The 17,509-nt window shown below is 36.8% G+C and overlaps 1 protein-coding gene across 2 annotated transcripts in view; it reads left to right on the top strand.

Annotated features, from left to right (window-relative positions):
* The first annotated feature begins 3 nt into the window (after nucleotides 1-3).
* Nucleotides 4-17,509, top strand: part of LOC112556204 (dnaJ homolog subfamily C member 13-like) — a 41,089-nt gene continuing 23,583 nt past the window's right edge. For both annotated transcript variants that reach the window (XM_025224996.1, XM_025225004.1), the window contains exons 1-23: nucleotides 4-190; nucleotides 1,639-1,712; nucleotides 2,913-2,988; nucleotides 3,491-3,640; nucleotides 4,085-4,273; nucleotides 4,446-4,499; nucleotides 7,563-7,705; nucleotides 7,971-8,130; nucleotides 8,470-8,561; nucleotides 9,791-9,888; nucleotides 10,157-10,225; nucleotides 10,350-10,432; nucleotides 11,232-11,404; nucleotides 11,793-11,892; nucleotides 12,446-12,553; nucleotides 13,412-13,567; nucleotides 13,746-13,802; nucleotides 14,548-14,669; nucleotides 14,940-15,015; nucleotides 15,663-15,758; nucleotides 15,890-16,000; nucleotides 16,775-16,900; nucleotides 17,142-17,286. In XM_025224996.1, coding sequence (XP_025080781.1) covers nucleotides 1,645-1,712; nucleotides 2,913-2,988; nucleotides 3,491-3,640; nucleotides 4,085-4,273; nucleotides 4,446-4,499; nucleotides 7,563-7,705; nucleotides 7,971-8,130; nucleotides 8,470-8,561; nucleotides 9,791-9,888; nucleotides 10,157-10,225; nucleotides 10,350-10,432; nucleotides 11,232-11,404; nucleotides 11,793-11,892; nucleotides 12,446-12,553; nucleotides 13,412-13,567; nucleotides 13,746-13,802; nucleotides 14,548-14,669; nucleotides 14,940-15,015; nucleotides 15,663-15,758; nucleotides 15,890-16,000; nucleotides 16,775-16,900; nucleotides 17,142-17,286 — 2,452 coding nt within the window. In that variant the 5' untranslated portion in view covers nucleotides 4-190; nucleotides 1,639-1,644. The remainder of the gene's footprint in view (nucleotides 191-1,638; nucleotides 1,713-2,912; nucleotides 2,989-3,490; nucleotides 3,641-4,084; nucleotides 4,274-4,445; nucleotides 4,500-7,562; nucleotides 7,706-7,970; nucleotides 8,131-8,469; nucleotides 8,562-9,790; nucleotides 9,889-10,156; nucleotides 10,226-10,349; nucleotides 10,433-11,231; nucleotides 11,405-11,792; nucleotides 11,893-12,445; nucleotides 12,554-13,411; nucleotides 13,568-13,745; nucleotides 13,803-14,547; nucleotides 14,670-14,939; nucleotides 15,016-15,662; nucleotides 15,759-15,889; nucleotides 16,001-16,774; nucleotides 16,901-17,141; nucleotides 17,287-17,509) is intronic.

The raw sequence follows: 17,509 nt of genomic DNA, 5'->3' as shown, positions 1-17,509 counted from the left end.
AGGGAGCATCATTAGACGGAAGTGATACAACATGGCGGCCTCCAGACGATAGGAGGCAGTTGAGTTTGCACTTTTTAGATTTTATTTTTTAATCTCCCGACGAATGTTTCTCCATGACCCTTGACATGCTGAAGGAAACAAAATAACGTTACTATTTCACGTGATCATACAGTTGGACCACAAGTTACAGGTAAGAACCATACTAATGGGGGCGGTTTTGTGTGTTAAAACCAAAAGTTCGTCTTGCAACAGTAAACGTCACATGACTCTAGTGACACTGTGACAGACCTAAATGACAGGAGCATCTATCATGTACGTAATAAGGGGAGAGCTTACGATAGTGTAGTTTCCGTTTTTATTGGAGTTTTTCAATCTGTGTCGTGTTGTTATTTTCTATATAATAGCGTTATTGTTTATGTTACTCGTTTCCTCAATTAAGAGTAAGTTACAAAAAGGTAAAACTGTATGTAATAACAATGATTGAATTAAGAAATCAGCTTCACTTCACCCAGAAATGCCGTAACATACAGTATTAAAGACAGAGTGTTCTTGACTTGGATACTTCTTTGGGCTTTTAGTTTGCTTTCAGGCCAATGTTACTCACCCATTTATTTTTGCCTGACAGTATGTTCTGTCTGCCCATATCTATAAGGAAATTTACTGTTTTCAAGCCTCCGAACTTTTTTATTTTAATCATTCAAAATTGTTATTGTAGCCATGTAGATCAGACCAGAGATTTTTCCTTACAAATAGTATGGGCATATTTTGACTAGTACAACTTTTTAAAATTAAGTTCAAAGTTGCAGGCAAATCAACAAAAGAGAATTGACATTAGTTTGTCACAAGAAAGTGTTTTGCTTATTATACACCTGCTCAAGGTAAAATTGATCGAGCATGGATTTAGCTAAATTTTTTAATGTTTCTATAATAGTAGCTTACTTTCTTGATGCTATGAGAAATTATATTTGGCACAAAAGCAGTATATAGGATATAAGATGGTGTGACATGACAGGAGCTGTCCAGTTAGAGAGACTTCAATATTGAAAGAATTAATTATTTAGGTTTGCGATTGGGATAGGTTTTAGGTTTAGTATTTAGTTTTAGGGGGAGGATTAAGGTATCAACTGGATAAAGCAGATGGTGTGACATTATGCCTTCAGCTCTATGTAATGGCTGTGACAACACATTTGTGCTTTATGTTTTGCAGCTGCACGTGAAGCACTTTACATACATAGAGCTGTGTGAGCACACTGTTTTAGGACGGGCATCAAATCCGCCTGCATAAACATGCAGAAAATGCACAGTAAAATATAAATAAAATTAACTAAGGGAGCACTTTACCCTCCATCAAAGGTAGGCTCAAAGAGCCCCACAAAAAAGACATAAAAATCATAAACACTGGTCTCAAAACAAAGAGACCACTTCGTGCACCTGTAGTGCGGCCACTCATTATGGTGCTGTCCATATAAAACATATTTACAATCAGTTAAATACCAAGTGAAATTCATTATTAGATCATAGATAACAAAAAAGATATCACTTAAAAAAAATCAAAATGACTTGAGACTAATAAATGAGAACACACTGACAGATATGTGTCATTGTGTGCACATGAATGCATATGTACTTGTGTTTCAGACAAAAATGGGATCCTTAAAAGAAAATATGGATGTGGCTTGCTACTTCATTACCAAGCATTCATGGAAAGGAAAGTACGTAGAAAAAGTGTTACTCATTCCTGACTGCATATATTTATGTGCTTGGCAGTGATATCAATTTGTTATCAGTTCTAATCATTATTTTAATTTATATCATTTTGAGGGAAAAAGACATAGCTGTATAGTAATTCCTGCACACATCAAGATAAGTGCATGGTGCCAAACATGCAAACCACACCATTTAATAGAAAGCAAAATCTGTCCTAAGAAATAAGGGGATAATATGAACAAGTGATAGCAATGTACAATATTTTAATATATAGAACTGCCATGGCTATCAGTCAACTTTATCACGAGTGCATTGTATAAACTATCATAAATTAACAGGATGGTAAAGTTTTATTTTTGGAAATACCTCGGTTCTCGAACGCCTTGACTTTCGACCAAATCGGTATTCGACCAGGAAATTCGAGAAAATTTGTCTTGGATTATTGGACAATCAATTCGCAAATAATAACATCAGTGGTAGCAAATAGGCAGTTAACATTTTAATGATGTTATGTCCATTTCGCAAAGGAGAAAAAAACAGCACAATTAAAGAAATCAGACAAGCAACTGCGAGCGAATTCTGATTCTCTCAGCAAAGATACAGAGAACGAACACCCGAAGAGCAGTTACCCTCTGTTTTTATTGAAGAGGATCCCCTTAACGCATAAAGTTTGGTACATACAGTAAATGAAACACAATTTACTGTATTGTAAAGTACATTTATTTCTATTTCTTTATTTTTGTTGAGACTCATGTTTTTCTAATATTATATAAAATTAGGCAGTAAATAGGCTTTTCTGGGGCTTATGGGTTTCATGCTTCGGTTCTCGAGGTTCTCTTATCACTGTACTTATTGAAATTATAAATAGGTTCCAAGGTTACGAGTTTATGAAGACCTCTCAGCTCTTGGTTATGGGTCGAGTTTTTCCAAGGTATAATACAAATAGAAGACAGAATTGTACCTTTAGCAAAGCTTCTTTAAGTTGTAAAATATTTGAATTGTACATTTTCAGACAAAAGTGATTCAGTACTTGAGATTTTGCTATTTCCTGTCTTTTTATATAAAAGTAAGTTCTTTTGCTTTCTACTCCAGCCACTCCACCCTCGTGTTGTTCTTTATTTATGCGTTTGTCTGTAAGAGTTTTTATTCATGTGTGTATGCACGAATATATTGTTCTGATATTCAGCTCTTTTTTTATTATACAGATATAAAAGAATATTTTCTGTTGGGACACATGGTATTACAACATACAATCCTAACAACATGGAAATCACCAACCAGGTTTGTGATTACATGAATAAAAATTTGTTCTTGCTCCCAGTTTTACATAAGTGGCAATTTATCTTTTGGTACCAAAACAGCAGATTTCACTTAAAAGAAGATAAAAATTCTTAACATATCTAGATAGCTCTGTATTATCCGTTTACTCCATGTACGTAGAAACTGACCCCCCATCTCCTACCTTCAGTCTGTTCTAATTCTGTGAGTGACCATTAGATTTAAATTATACAAAGATGTGATTAAAAATATATATCATCATGATGACTAAGATTATTCTTATTATTAGGATTTCATTTGTATTTATCCTGTCCTTAAAAATTTTGGGGAGTCCACTGTGCCAAACTTTAAACTTTTTTGTCTTATCTTTTCCCTTTCATATTTAAAGTCATTGCAGCTTTATCATGATGGCTTCAGCATTGCTGTTGCTTGATCCATTACAATTGCTGCTTTTCTATTGTAGTGCTTTACAGCAGATGACATGATGCCATGGTTATATTTACAGTGGCCCTACAGTGAGTTTGTCAGCATAGTTCCCAATGTGAAGGCCCCAGCTAATAATGAGTTCATCATCACCATGAAAAAGGGTATTAAAAAAACAGACTCCATGAAATTTTCCACAGATCATCGTGCTGACCTTCTCACAGAAGCTCTAGTATGTTTTGAATTAGATGTTCTTGATAATTTTTTGTTTATTTTGCTTTTAAAGAAGGAAGACATAGTTGAAAAACAAACTGCCCATGGAAATGCATGCACACATTAACATTTATATCTGCACAGACAAAATGTTATTGATACTTGTGAAAATCACACACTACCAAAGCTTATCAATAATAAAAGACACATATATCACAATCACAAATCAAATGCTAACAAACCTGTTACCCAACCATATCAGCCAGTTATTTTTCCACCTAGCAGACAACAACTAATATCAACCAGTTACTCGTCCATTCATCAGACAACAAGTAATACAGGCGTAGAATATAAAGGTAATATGCTTCATGGCTTAACAGCTGCTTTGTAGACCACAAATGCATAATTAAAGCACCACGTTTTTAAAGAGCAGCCATGCCATTTATTGATTCATACCTTCCAGAAATTTCGCAACTACTTTGCGGAAGCCAACCGTTCAGTGCGACGGTTCAACGCTTACAAGTATCACTGGTCTGAGAAGCGTGTGCCAGTGATACTGGAGGTCAGTCAGGGGTCTCTAGACCAGATTGATGCCACCACAAGTCGGGTCTTGTGTTCTTATGACTACAAGGACATAGAAGGGATGAGACAGGTAAATTAAAAAAAAAACACATATACAAAAATGATGGTGTAAGTGGATAGTTGCAGATTATTCTTATGAAACAATACACCACTCTGATTAAATGCTTGAACTTTTAGAACGTTTTGTAAAATTGTGTTTAAACTAAACAAACCACATTGCAGTTGTGTTCCTTTCATGCCAGGTGTCAGATGTGCCAGGTGGTATTGCCATTATTCATGGTGGCTTCGGCAGACTGGTGAGTCTTGATACCATTTAGCAAAGTATTTACAGAGTTAAGATTGGAAGCTATATTGGGAAAATAAATGGTCATGCTAGCATAAAACATGGGCTCTCTGTGGGGAAATGGTAAAAAGTGTGTAAGCAGATTCATACTCACATTAACATTTAATTAAAAATTGCTATCATTCTGCATAGCAACATTTATAATTAAAATACCTAAATCTTGAAAGATCATGCTTCTCTCATAAATGCAAAGGATTCTTTAGTGGAAAACATTATTCTCTTCTTATGGACGCAGTGAAAGAGTGTGTGTGTGTGTGCATGCATGCATTTGCCTCTGTTTAAAGGCCAACAGAATTGAATGGTATCGCTTATGTGAGGGAAGTTATAATACACGCGATGCTGACTACTAGTGTCCAGTAGTCTCCAATTACTACCCGGACAATAGGCAGGGTACAGATCACAGGCACTGCTGACTAGCCTGATAATAAAAAGTCTTGCTCACCCGACCAGTCCTTGCTGTAGGGTAAGAGAGCTGAGGTGAAACGACTTCTATCTGAACATACTGTCATGGTTGGGACTGAATATTCTCCACAAACAAACAAAAATAGAATATATAAAAGAAAGAAGGATTGAACATAAAGACAACTGAATTTTCAAACTTTATTTTTATTGCTTTTTTATCTTTCTCTATATGTCTTATCTCTCTTTCCTCATAAGCGAGGATATCAATATTCGGCTTGTAGTCTGTGCCTATATCTACGGTCTATGTGTGTATCCCACCTAAGTTTTGAGTTCGACTTGCATGCACGCTAGTGTATGCTAGTGTCCAAGCTATAATAGTAGTATTTTATTTTCTAGTTGTTATGTATGCTTTGTTTCTTGCACCCTGAATCTGGGAAGTGATAATCTGTATCCACCTAATGAATTTGGTGCCCTTTCTACTAGACCATTTTCTTACCACTATCTGCACTTCCATGACAGCTACTAATCATACAGTTCTGGGAAATAATCTGTAAAAGCACAATAAAATTCAAGGCTGGAAGCAAGAGGGCAAAGCTTACATATACACCGCTGTTAGTTTGGCTCTGTTGTGGTTTGTTTCGCTTGGACAACTGAATGAAAAAAGAGAAAGGGAGGGAAAAAAGAGCAACAGCAAAATATAGTTTGCAACTGAAATTGGTTTTATTTCTTTTTACAGTTTCAAAAATACCTTCCCCCTTCATCTCATGATTTAGCTTACATTACAAGGAATTCAACGTTTCTTATTGGCAGGTGAAGTACAGGTATGCAAACAAAATCAGTGGCTGGAGGCACTGTCATACACATTGATATATAACAAAGCAAAATCACCAGTATAACAATGGAAGCACAAAATTAACACTACTACTGATCCTACAATTGATATCACTTGTTTTATTATAATTTGAAGTAGAATCTCTATCAACATGTTCATTCCAGTCTAAAACAGCACGACCCATGCGCATCTCATAGTGTCTCGTGTGTTTTTGATATGGACACGGTAAGGCAGAAAGATCAGGCACACTGTTACAAATTTCAGCATAAAATGTGTCCCTGGACAGCACGTAGTTGGATGTTTATACAGGACATGGCCATGAGAAAGTCGCTCAGAAGCTTGACAGCAGCAGGATCAGTTAGCACTATTAGAGTTGGTAAATATAGCTATTGCCTTCATGGTGAGGCTTGGTTACACTTGTCATGGATGTTTTGGAAGTGTGTAATGCATCCATCCAATAAGTGTCTTAGTCTCACAGGGTTGCCATCGCAATGTTCAATACACCAGTAAATATGATCCCTGATCACCACTGTCTTGTCACTGAGCTGAGGGTGCCACGTCTTGCCGAGGTCCGCTTTACTACCTTGCACCAGTTTTTTCCTCCCAACTTTTATACTTTTAACAACGTGCCACCCCTCATTAATGTTTCTAATATCTTTATTTCTCGCTAACTTATTAATTGCCATGTTACGGTCATGAACATTCTCTTCAGTGATGACATCTGAGGCATTCATACTTTCATACATCCTCTCGCACTCACTGCCTCGTGCCGCTGGGTGCACCCGTCATCCTCTTTGAACCTTTTGAGTCGATCCTGCCAAAGCAACATCATCAGTATGATATGAAGTTTTTTCGACATGGGTACCTTGCATCTGACATCTTGCTAATCCCGTCGGTTCAAGGAGACTGTTCTGCATGAAGTGAAAATGTGACAGACTGGTGCTTTAAGAAGTCAACAACTGTAGATCCATGGCAGCCATTTTCTCAAAAATGTATCATTTACATATCCCAAATTGGCACACTTAGCAAATTTGTTATATTTGAATGGGGATCACCCCAGATGTACTGCAAGGTACATTCTTTCACTTACATAATAACTGTCACCTAATGGAGACTAGTTCCAGACAATATTATGTTTATTAGGACAACCAAAGATGATCAGCACATGCCCATCCATTTTTGATATCTTCACTTCGAGTGAAAAGGTGCATGAGACTGAATGTGTATGAATGTGATCTACAATGTTCTTCAACTTGTGCTCACCAACAGACAAACATGGACCATGAGGCTGGTTTTGTAGATAGTGAATGAGGCACTGTATTAAAGGTGGGAATTGTTGCCCATTTGTAAAGGTACGAACAATGCACCCAAACGCTGATGTACTTTATGTCAGTCACCAGGGGAATAAACTGAAAATGTTGAATATTATTATCCCTTATGAGTAAAGAATAAAGTTTTAAAATCCAATTGTTTCTGTATTTGTGTCATTTCCACTGTTTGTCTTTTTCTCCTACACCACCTTAGCTTTCTGAACGCCAACAGCAAGTACTTAGATAAGAAAGAGGTTTTATTGCTAGGGTAGTTGACACCACCTGTGATTTCCACCCTACTTAAGGGTCGGGGTAGCAATTAGGGAAAACTGACCTCTTGTAAAAGTCAGCACTGTGTACTCCTACCTTCCTTCACACGGGTGAAACCATTTTAAAAAATGCCCACAAGAAGCTCTGCCTTTAAGTAATGTTTTTTTTTATTTTTTTTTTTTTTTACTTTTTCTGAATGCAGCACCTGTTTGCATTGGAACAGCGAGATGATCTTGTGAAGAGTATAATGGAAGCAGGAGCAGAGTATGTCGGAGTTGCCATTAGACTAAGAAAAGAACCAATTACATATGAGCAATTTCAAGCAAACCGCATGGGCAAGTACAGGTAGGAATAAATATTTTAAGCCAAATAACTTTAAAATCCTGATTTGTTTATGAAACATTTTTAACTGAAAATGTTCAGTCCTTATTTTGAAATGTTCAGGTCCAGAAATTAGGATTTCATTTCAAGTGGATTTAATTTTCAGCTGTGTTAATTTCAATAATGATCTCAGGAGGGGTGCAAAGCAAGCTTTACTGCTCTGAAATTTATCATAGGGTGTATTATTACACTACATTACACTACATTATTACTTTCTTTTTCTTCCTAGCACGGATGAAGCATTAACATCCTATGCAGAGTTCACTGTGCAAAAAATTTCTGTGAGGCATCCAGACACCATGCGTCGCACACTTTGCCTCACTGAAACATGCCTGGTGGAACGAGATCCGGCCACTTATAACACAGTCACAGCAAGACCTCTATCTGATGTGAGTGATGGCCACTAATTTATTTACCATTCCTAATAGGGTGGGCCTTTCGTGGGTTATGGCGACCTTGTGTCATGGAAAGAAAATGTGGTGGATGTGGCTTAAAATGGCTAAATTCAAATCAAGACTTGTCAGAATGATTTGATTAATTTGGAAACTTTAAATAAAAATTTATTGTTTAATTTTGGATTTGTAGGAAACATACATGAAGTGATCATGAGAGTAAAATCAGACTTGAAAACTCAAGTTTGGTCACTTAGATTCTTTGTTTTTCAGCATGTTGAAATTGTCTTCTATTGAGCATTTTTCAGTGTCTTGCATTCTGATATAATCTTTCAGGTATTTGCAATTAACAGAGATCCTGAGAATCCTCAGAAGTTCACAGTGGAATATGTTAAAGGTGCCATTCGCACCTACTTGTCTACAGACAGGTAAAGATACTAGCAAACATCTAGTGAGAGAGAGTGCTATAACATTTTTGAAAGAATGAGATGGAAAAACTTCAGTGCTCATAGCCAAAATATGCTTAATATGAATAATTCCAAATACAGTGAAACCTTCCTATTAAGATTCATTAAAATCCACCAAAATCATTATGTTAAGCTCTTAAAACCATATCATAATGTCATTTTCATTTCCACTTGGTCATGATTATTGTCATTGTTGACCCTGACTGAAGATTTATAGGAAAACTAACTTTCCAGGTATGAGCAGTCAATCAATACACCTATGTTAAGGTAGACATATAAAATACACTTTTTAGATTTTGCCTGGCTATATCAATCTCCCGCCTGAGTCAAATCCACCCTGCCATGACCATGCTGTCCCACATAATACCACATCATCCGAACACCAAAAATTAAATTGACAAGGCCCATTGACAAACAAGCAGTAACACCTGTCTCATATTAACAAGATGTCTATATATATATGTGTGTGTGTGTGTAAAGAACCTCCAAACTAAAGAATAATGACAACAAAGGCTTGTAAAAAATTTATTCGAGAAAATCACATTTTATGTGCCAATGTGAAATTTTGTGTCACTTCACAATTTGTTCTCTGAATGTGTATTGCCAAGCAGCAACTTTTGTTTAGTAAAATGGTGGCTGAACTTGTTTAAACAACCCATTGCTTTATTGGTAATGTTTGACGCTAATAGTTACTCCTGTCATTGGAGATCTTTTCTTCTTTTGTGTCTGGATTGATTTGACTTTCAATGTTGGGATGATTAATCATTATTATTCAAATTATATGGGTGGTAGATATGACTGAAAGGATATGTGGTTTTGGTTAGTGGTAAAAATAGTAAAATTAAAGACATTTAATGATCACATGACTCCCCACTTGACCCCCGCCTCCCCTGCAGAGCTAAGACTGAAAAGTTGAGCCATCAAGTGTGCATGCAGTAGATGCATGGAGCTCTTTGTTTGGTTAGCGCTCATTTCAGTAGGTGGCATTGGAAAGTGGGCAGCTGGAATGAAAGTGGCAATTAGGAGGATCTCCATATATTTCAGGTTGCCTGGCATCTAAAAGAAAGGAATATTACTACCAAAAAAATGGTATGATAATGAACTTTGACAATTGTCTTTTACCGTATCTGAAATTAATTTCCATAAATCAATTGTCAGATTGTTAGTTCCATGGGTTTGCATTTCACTAGGGATTCCTTAATTGCATCAATCCTGGATGGTGTGAGGGCCTCAGGCAATAGGGATGTTTGTGTCAAGATGAGTTCGACATACAGAGGGTATCGACTTGGTGAGTAGAATGTTATCAACTTACCATTTTGTTTTTAAGGTGCAAGAAGGAAGTCACTACATATTTGTTATTTGCCACTTAATCAGTATAATGAGGCAGGAACATTTTAAGTTTCTGCCTTGACAAAGAAGCAGTTCCTGTTTTCAGCTTTGGGTGTTTTTTTGCACCCCTTAAGTAATGTTGTTTTACCTAAATGTTCTGTGGCTCTAAACTCCTAATTTGGGAAGTAGAGGAATAATTATTCATATGCATATTGATCATGTCACAGGTCCATTCACAGTGCCTGTAGATGAGGAGGTGGAGACACAGCACATGAAATTCATCCAGGCACCACCACGTAAGTGTCATTCACAGACACCACCATGTCATTCATAGGGAGGGTCAAAAAGTGGCATGAATTAGAGTGCATTGACTGTTGAGTATGTCAGAGAGTAATTTCAAATTTTGTTATACTTTTACAGCTGGAATGAGTTTTGAGGAAGCTGTAAACAGATTCAATGCCAACATTTCATATAGTGGTCTGCTTCATGCTGTTACTGCTGATGTGAGTATTCGGGTTTTTTTTTTTTTTTTTTTTTTTTGATTATGCCTAAAGCTGAGTTTTGTACTTTCTAATGATTGGGAAAGAGGTGTGCAAGGCATCCAGAGAACAAGTAATTACAGTAATCAATCGTTAAGAGGCTGAATCCATAGGATAGAGAGTCAGCAGATTGTCATGACAGGTGGCACTAGTCTTACGGAGCTTATAGTAAGCAGATAGATAAATAGCTGCAACTTGCTCATCAGGGGTTGTGTCAGCAGTGACAATGAAACAAAATTTCATCCAACAATACAAAGGCCTCACCAGCACTGATGATTTTACGCCAAGGCAGCAACTAAGGCTATGTCATGGCAAAGAAGCCAGCCCTTTAAACAGATGTCACATGCAGAGAAAGAACAGCAAGCCCAAATAAGATCTGAACCCAGTGCAGTCAACCTTCACCGTTTTGATGACATGCACTTACCATTGTGCCACCAGACCGCCAGGATGTGACAGATGACCATCAACAAACATACAGTCCTGTCAGTCTGATGGGAAATCAAACCGAACCACTGTGATGCCGACAGAAACACTGTTGAGGGCAGACAGAATGTCAGGGGTTACTTTGATGAGTGCAGTCTCATTACTTTGAAAAAGATGATACATTGACTCATTAGCAAGGTTGAGATACCACATCACCTGATAAATGTTAAAAAAATATTTTATTACAAGAATACTTTGCCTTTGGAGTGATTTAAAGACTTTTCTTTAAGGTTTTGGTGGTTTAGGTCTCATTCTCTAAACATGTACTTTGATTTTTCAGGGACTCTTTGCACAGAATAAAGAAAAACTGATTAACTCTACCTTGGCAGCACTCATTGAACAAGAAGGAGACCAGATTTCCATTTCCAACATAGCACTAGAGTCACAGTTTCATGCATTGCGCAGACTTGTTGCATCCAAAGCAGGCTTTCAGGCATTCACCGACTTGTCCAAGTGAGCTTCAGCAGCTGCATGCAGATTAAGCCATTTGTTCAGTTTTCTTCACTAACTTTGCCAGATGGCCTCTGAGATAGTTGCTAGTGCAACCCTTGATCAAAAAAACAAAAGAAACTGCTTGTGGTGTCATAATGACACAAAGGCTTGCAGAATGATGACAGCACTGCAGTGCCTTTTGAATTTCACTTAAAATTTCTGAATTCTATGTTTTGACTTTAGGTTAGTGCAAAAACTATTTTCAGACAAGAAGTGATGATTGTCATTTATAATTTATGAAGTTTGTAACAAAATTGTATGTTTTTTATCTCTTAATTTACAGATTTCTTTTTTTTATTTTATTTATTTATTTATTTTTGGTGCCTTTATCTTTCTTTTGTATGTGAAGAATGCGAGAAAAAGTGGGAATTAAGGTTGTGAAAGCACTCAAACGGAATGACGTAGGTGTATCGCATGCTGCCATCGACATGCTGTGTGCACTCATGCAGGTCAGTTGCCATGTTGGTCTACAGTAGTTAGGTCATTACTTTGTTGATTTACAGTAGTTAGTTCATTGCCTTGCTGATCTACAATAGTAAGGTCGTTGCCATGCTAATCTACAAGACTGCTTTAACTGTGACCACTTTATGTGTAGAAGTATCCAGTTAATCATCAGGCTATAATTATTGCAATACATGATTTAAATTATAACGGTAATTTTGACAAGTATAATCTCAGATGTAGGATTATAGATATTTATTTTGCTGATAGAACTAATTTCTTTTAAGCAATAAGTCAACAACTAAAAGCTTATTTTTAACTTTAAGTTGTTAAATGATTTTTCATGGATCAAAAAATTGTTGTTGGGCATTTGCTACCTGTTGTGTGTCTGCTTCTATTGATGTCAAATTAGTTGAGAGTTTTGGGGTTAGTTGAGAGTTTTGGGGGTATTTTTTATTATTACCAAATAAACACTCCCTAGAGAGCAGACTGTGTGCCCGAAAACTTTTATAACCAGGGGAGGCAGCACTAGTTGTTGATATCTTCCATTTTCAATTCCAGCCAATGCATGATAACTACGACTTACGTCAAGAGCAGTTAAACAAGACATCACTGTTGTCTTCCCGAAAGTTTCTGGAGACACTCCTGGAAATGTTCAACCACCATGTGGTGAGGTTTTCTGTTAGTCATATTTGTTAATAAGGTCAAGTAATAAGCTGGTACATGCTTGACTATTTGTGTCTGTGTGTGAGGGAGAGCAAACACATCTTAATGCAAAATAAGTTTGTATAAGACATGAGCAATGCTTTTGCTTAAGAAGATGTGCACTAATCATGCATAGGCAGTTCTTCAGATTAAGGTGACCCTATAATTGTGAGATATCTCTAGAGGCATAGCAAATAACCAGGGTATTACAACTAACAGAAAATTTTGTTAATATACCACAAAACTTTAAGCTTTGTGCATTTGCTAATAAGATATTGCACAATCAACAAGCCTCTATTTTGTCATTTCACAGGAAATGAAGCTTTTACCTCTTTTCCTTTTGAAAAATGCAATTAAACCTAACTACAAAACTATTTTTAATTTATTAAAATCAGTCAGAACAACACAGCTCTTTTCATGAGGTTCATGATGTCATGACCTCATTTTCTTTAACATTACTAAAGAAGGATGGCTGATTGATTGGGAGTGCTTTATTACTATATGCTCAAGGTTTTGCATTGACTACAGCATTCATTGATGTCAGTACTTAAAATTTTTTCAATCTATATTTGCTTCTGTATAAAAAATTACAAAGTAACTGCAATTTATTAACAAACTAGTGATAGCACCATGCTCTGCTAACTTTCCAGCAACTCTGAGCTTTAATTTCATGTTTCCTTCATGTTTGACATGGGTTAGCCTTCAAGACCGGGTTTACAGACGAAACAGTTACATTCCTGTTACGATATACATTTGAAAAAGGAAAAAAAGAAAAGGTGTGAAGGAAAACATAAAGTAGAAAAGTGATATTATCTGCCTCAGGTTCATGAGTCTGGGGCGCTAGTCATTTCTGCCATGCTGGATTTCCTGACCTTTGCCCTGTGTGCACCATACAGTGAGACAACGGATGGCACTCAGTTTGATATGCTGCTGGAGATGGCAGCAGCCAACGGACGCATTATTTTCAAACTTTTTCAGGTGTGCCATTATTCATTGCTGACTTTTGTTGTGGAGAAATTGTTTAATTTTAAACTATACTGAAAACTGTTTTATATAGTGCATATTTATCGTTTAATTATTCTGGATATTCATGGTTATGAAATTTTGCTAGATGTTCCCAGTATTATTGTAATTGAAAAAATTTTGTTGGTCATAGCATCCATCTATGGCAATCATCAAAGGAGCAGGCATGGTGATGAAAGCAATCATTGAGGTGAGATTATTTTTTCTTTGAAATTACGAAATGACAATCAGAGGTTAGGGGTTGTGATTACTCTTTAACCCTCAAAAATTGACTCCCTGACAGTGAGCTAGCAAATGCCTGGTCAATTGAGCAACTGCCCTTAGACAGTTATAAAAGCAACAGCAAACCCAATACAACAGTATTTTCAAACAACACTCCACATAAAAGTTGGGAGGGCATCAGTGTCATGTGGTAAGTCTTGAAGAAAGAGAATTTACAATGAAAATTTTGTTTCTTTCATGTCGGGGAGACAACTTTCACTTGTTAAGAAACAATTGAAACCCTTTATATCCTATTGTAATGTCATCTTAGAAGTCTAAAAAAAAGAGAATTTACAAAAAAAAGTTTCTCCTTTGTTTTTTTTCTCAGCCTGGCTACCCATGGTCTTAAGTTATGTGGTTATCCTCTGGTGCTTGCTTACAATCTAATATTTTTGCAAAGGACTTGCCAGTAGTTGTTGGGCAGTCCAGTGGCAGAGTAGTTATCACCTGTCATCAATACAGTGAAGATTGGCTGTCCTGAGTTCAGCTCTCATGTTGAACATGCTGTTCTTTCTCTGCATCTGGCATCTGTTCAGATGGCTGACTGCCTTGTTGTGATATAGCCTTAGTTGCTGGCTTGGCATCAAACACCAATTTCAGTTACCTAAAATGAAATTAGCTTTGCTGTACATGTGTGTGTGTGTATCCATAAGTTTATTTATGCTGCCAACCAGGAAGGAGATGCTGAAATTGCAGCCAAGATGCAGGATCTGGCTCTTGCAGAAGGAGCACTGCCACGGCACCTGCACACTGCCATGTTCACACAAAGCACTGACAGTCGCATGCTGACCAACAGGTCTGGATGACTGCATTCTTCTGTTCCATGTAAACCAAATGGACTCTTCTTAAATTCTAACAAGAAGGGACAACAAAAGTCTCATTTTCTAGCTTCTAAGCTCAATAGTCATCTCTGAAAAGTCACAGAACCATCACTAGCTAACTGAACTGGGAATCATGAAGAGAGCCAAATAAATATTGATCTCAGTAGCTGGTTTCCAATTCTCCTTAGCCAGCACCATTGAAGTGTTGAAGGGTATGTGTGACAAAAATTATTCTGATTTTACAGACAGCTGAGTCGTCATCTTGTGGGTCTGTGGGTTACAGGACATCCCACAGCCATGGGTCTTCTCAAACGAATCTTGGTATGTCTCTTTTTCAGTTTTAGGCTATGCTACTTACCTAAATTTAGTTAAATATCACCATTTTCATTTGAAAATGCTATCACTGCAATACTGTGTGAGTGTGGTTATAATGTGTGTGAGAGAGAGAAAAAAAGAGTTGATGAATGAAGGATGAGAACTATGATGGTGAATGAATTTGTAAGACACATTTGATGCCTACTGATAGTGTGTGCTCCTGTGACTTTATGTATGCAACACACTTTGAACCAGCTTTCAATAGCTGTAAGGTGCTGTATAAATATTATTGTTCTATAATTCAGGCATCACATATTCCTTCTTATCATATAATATAAGATGTACAGTGTACTGGTCAGGTTTACTTAACTTAGTTGTACTGGTATGAAGTTGTCTTCTGATAGTCTTTGCATAACTGACATGCACTTTCTCCATTATATTAGGCATTATAAGCCAGAAGGAGATTGATAGAGACATGTAGAAGAATTCTAACATAATTATGTCACCCTAATTACCTCAATGATGATTATGGAGTCCATTCTTACTTGAGTAAATTCCTAAATTCATGTAAAAAGGCACTGAATATGCACTATGATAAAAATTCCACAACTTGCTGGCATGAGTTCTGAATGACCGATGGCTGTTTGTTTTAGCCAAGTGGCCTGTTGGCATATCTGGACTCTACAGACCAGGTTCCATTGCACGAGTCAGACAGGCTGCATGTGCGAGACAATGTACAGATTGCTCAGGTGAGGCCTGCTTTCCAGCCTTTGAAATACAAATGCTTTTATTTATTATTTTGTATTACTGTTTTACCATTATTTATTTTAAGAATCTTAAGATTAAAAAATAATTTTTTCAAAACATTGATACTTTTCAGGAACACTTTAAGAAAAACAAAAAGAATCTGCAGCTGGTGATAATTGAGAAAAAGATTGATGATATTCTGCAGCACTGGAGAGCACGCATTGGTTTAGAGAAGAAACAGACGGTGAGTATGTTCTGTTTAAGATGGGTTCATCTAGATGTTGGCTTGCTTGTATGGTTCATTGTGAGCTATCTTCTCCCAGTTTATCAGTCACTGCATCTGATAACTTTCCATTGTTACAGACAGAAATAAGTTGGTAGATTTTTCTGTAAAAATCATATGCAAGTCCTCAGATAGGAAGCTAATCATGGGCCAAGCATTCACCTTAGGAGCAGAAATCATCTGGTTCTGAGTTTGCTCAGTCTTTGGACTCACCCTGCTCACCCAACAGAAATGGGTACATGATGGATCAGAAGAGTGTTGAGCATCTCTTTCTACATGTTGTATCTGATTTATCAGAATAGGGTTAGCCATATCTCTCTACATCTTGTCGCTGATTAATTATAAGAGGATCAAGCATTTCTTTCTAAATGTTGTGTCTAAGACATGGTGAGCTGCTTAGATCATAGCTGTCATCGTCATTAGGATTTTTATTAATGGATAAGGGTATGAGGACATGTTGTCTTCTTGTACATGAAGGGAAAAGAAAAAAACTTGGATCATATAATCAACCCTCTTAAGCAATTTCTAAGCCTTTAAAACTAACAATAGTAGTTTCCTAGTCAGCTAGTTGGATGGGTCTCAATCTTTTGTGTTAAAAAATGGGTCATATTCAGAAAGCCTTGGAGTTTTGTGGCATTACTTTAACTACAAAGAATGGAGATAATCTCAGGAGCCTTTGCCTACTTTGTTTGGTTGATACTGTTAATATTATTCTGATGTTTGCATGTTTTGCAGCAAAATGACAAACCTGTAGTGCTACGCAAACGGCGGCAGCGAATCAAAAGTGAAGCTAACTGGCCTTTGTTCTACTACCATTTCAACCATGACCATGCAAAACCCAATCTTTTGTGGAATTACAAAGTGAGTGAATTGGAGATTTTGTTGTTTGAAACTTTTTTTTTTAAAGTAACTTGCTAGATGATAACTTTTCTGATATATCTGATTATTTCAGACTGACAGTATTTCGCTTTTGTTGCACCTCAAAGCTGATTTTAGTCATCTTCTCAGGTAGTCATGAAGTTCTTTTAGCTGTATAAAATCTTTATTTATCAGATAAAATCCCTTAATTAACCTCTTCAGTTGGTTGGATTCTTTTTCTAAGACACGCGAAGAACTGAGAGAGGCATTTGAAAATGAAATGCGTGCCTTCAGTGTTGATCGAGAACTTGGATCCAACTGTATTATTGCATGGAATCACCAAGAGTTTGAAGTGCCCTACCATTGTCTTTCTGAAGAAATTAAGATTGGTGAGCCAGTTTCTTCTCAGTCTTCTTTCCCCATTACAATTCTTTCTTTTTTTCTTGGACTCTTGAACATTTGTTTGAAAAATTTGTTTTCACTACAGTACCTATGCTGAATGCCCAAAGTCTTGAGCGTGATATTCAAAGATTTAATTTGGGCACAAAGACACAAATCATTCACAGGATCGAGCAGCTCTTTTTGACACCAATAGCCTAGATGCTGATACAT

The sequence above is a fragment of the Pomacea canaliculata genome, linkage group LG1, assembly GCF_003073045.1.
Source record: "Pomacea canaliculata isolate SZHN2017 linkage group LG1, ASM307304v1, whole genome shotgun sequence".
In the NCBI taxonomy this organism is placed as follows: domain Eukaryota; kingdom Metazoa; phylum Mollusca; class Gastropoda; order Architaenioglossa; family Ampullariidae; genus Pomacea; species Pomacea canaliculata.
Note: the sequence above shows the minus strand (reverse complement) of the source record. Positions and strands in the feature narration are given on the sequence as shown.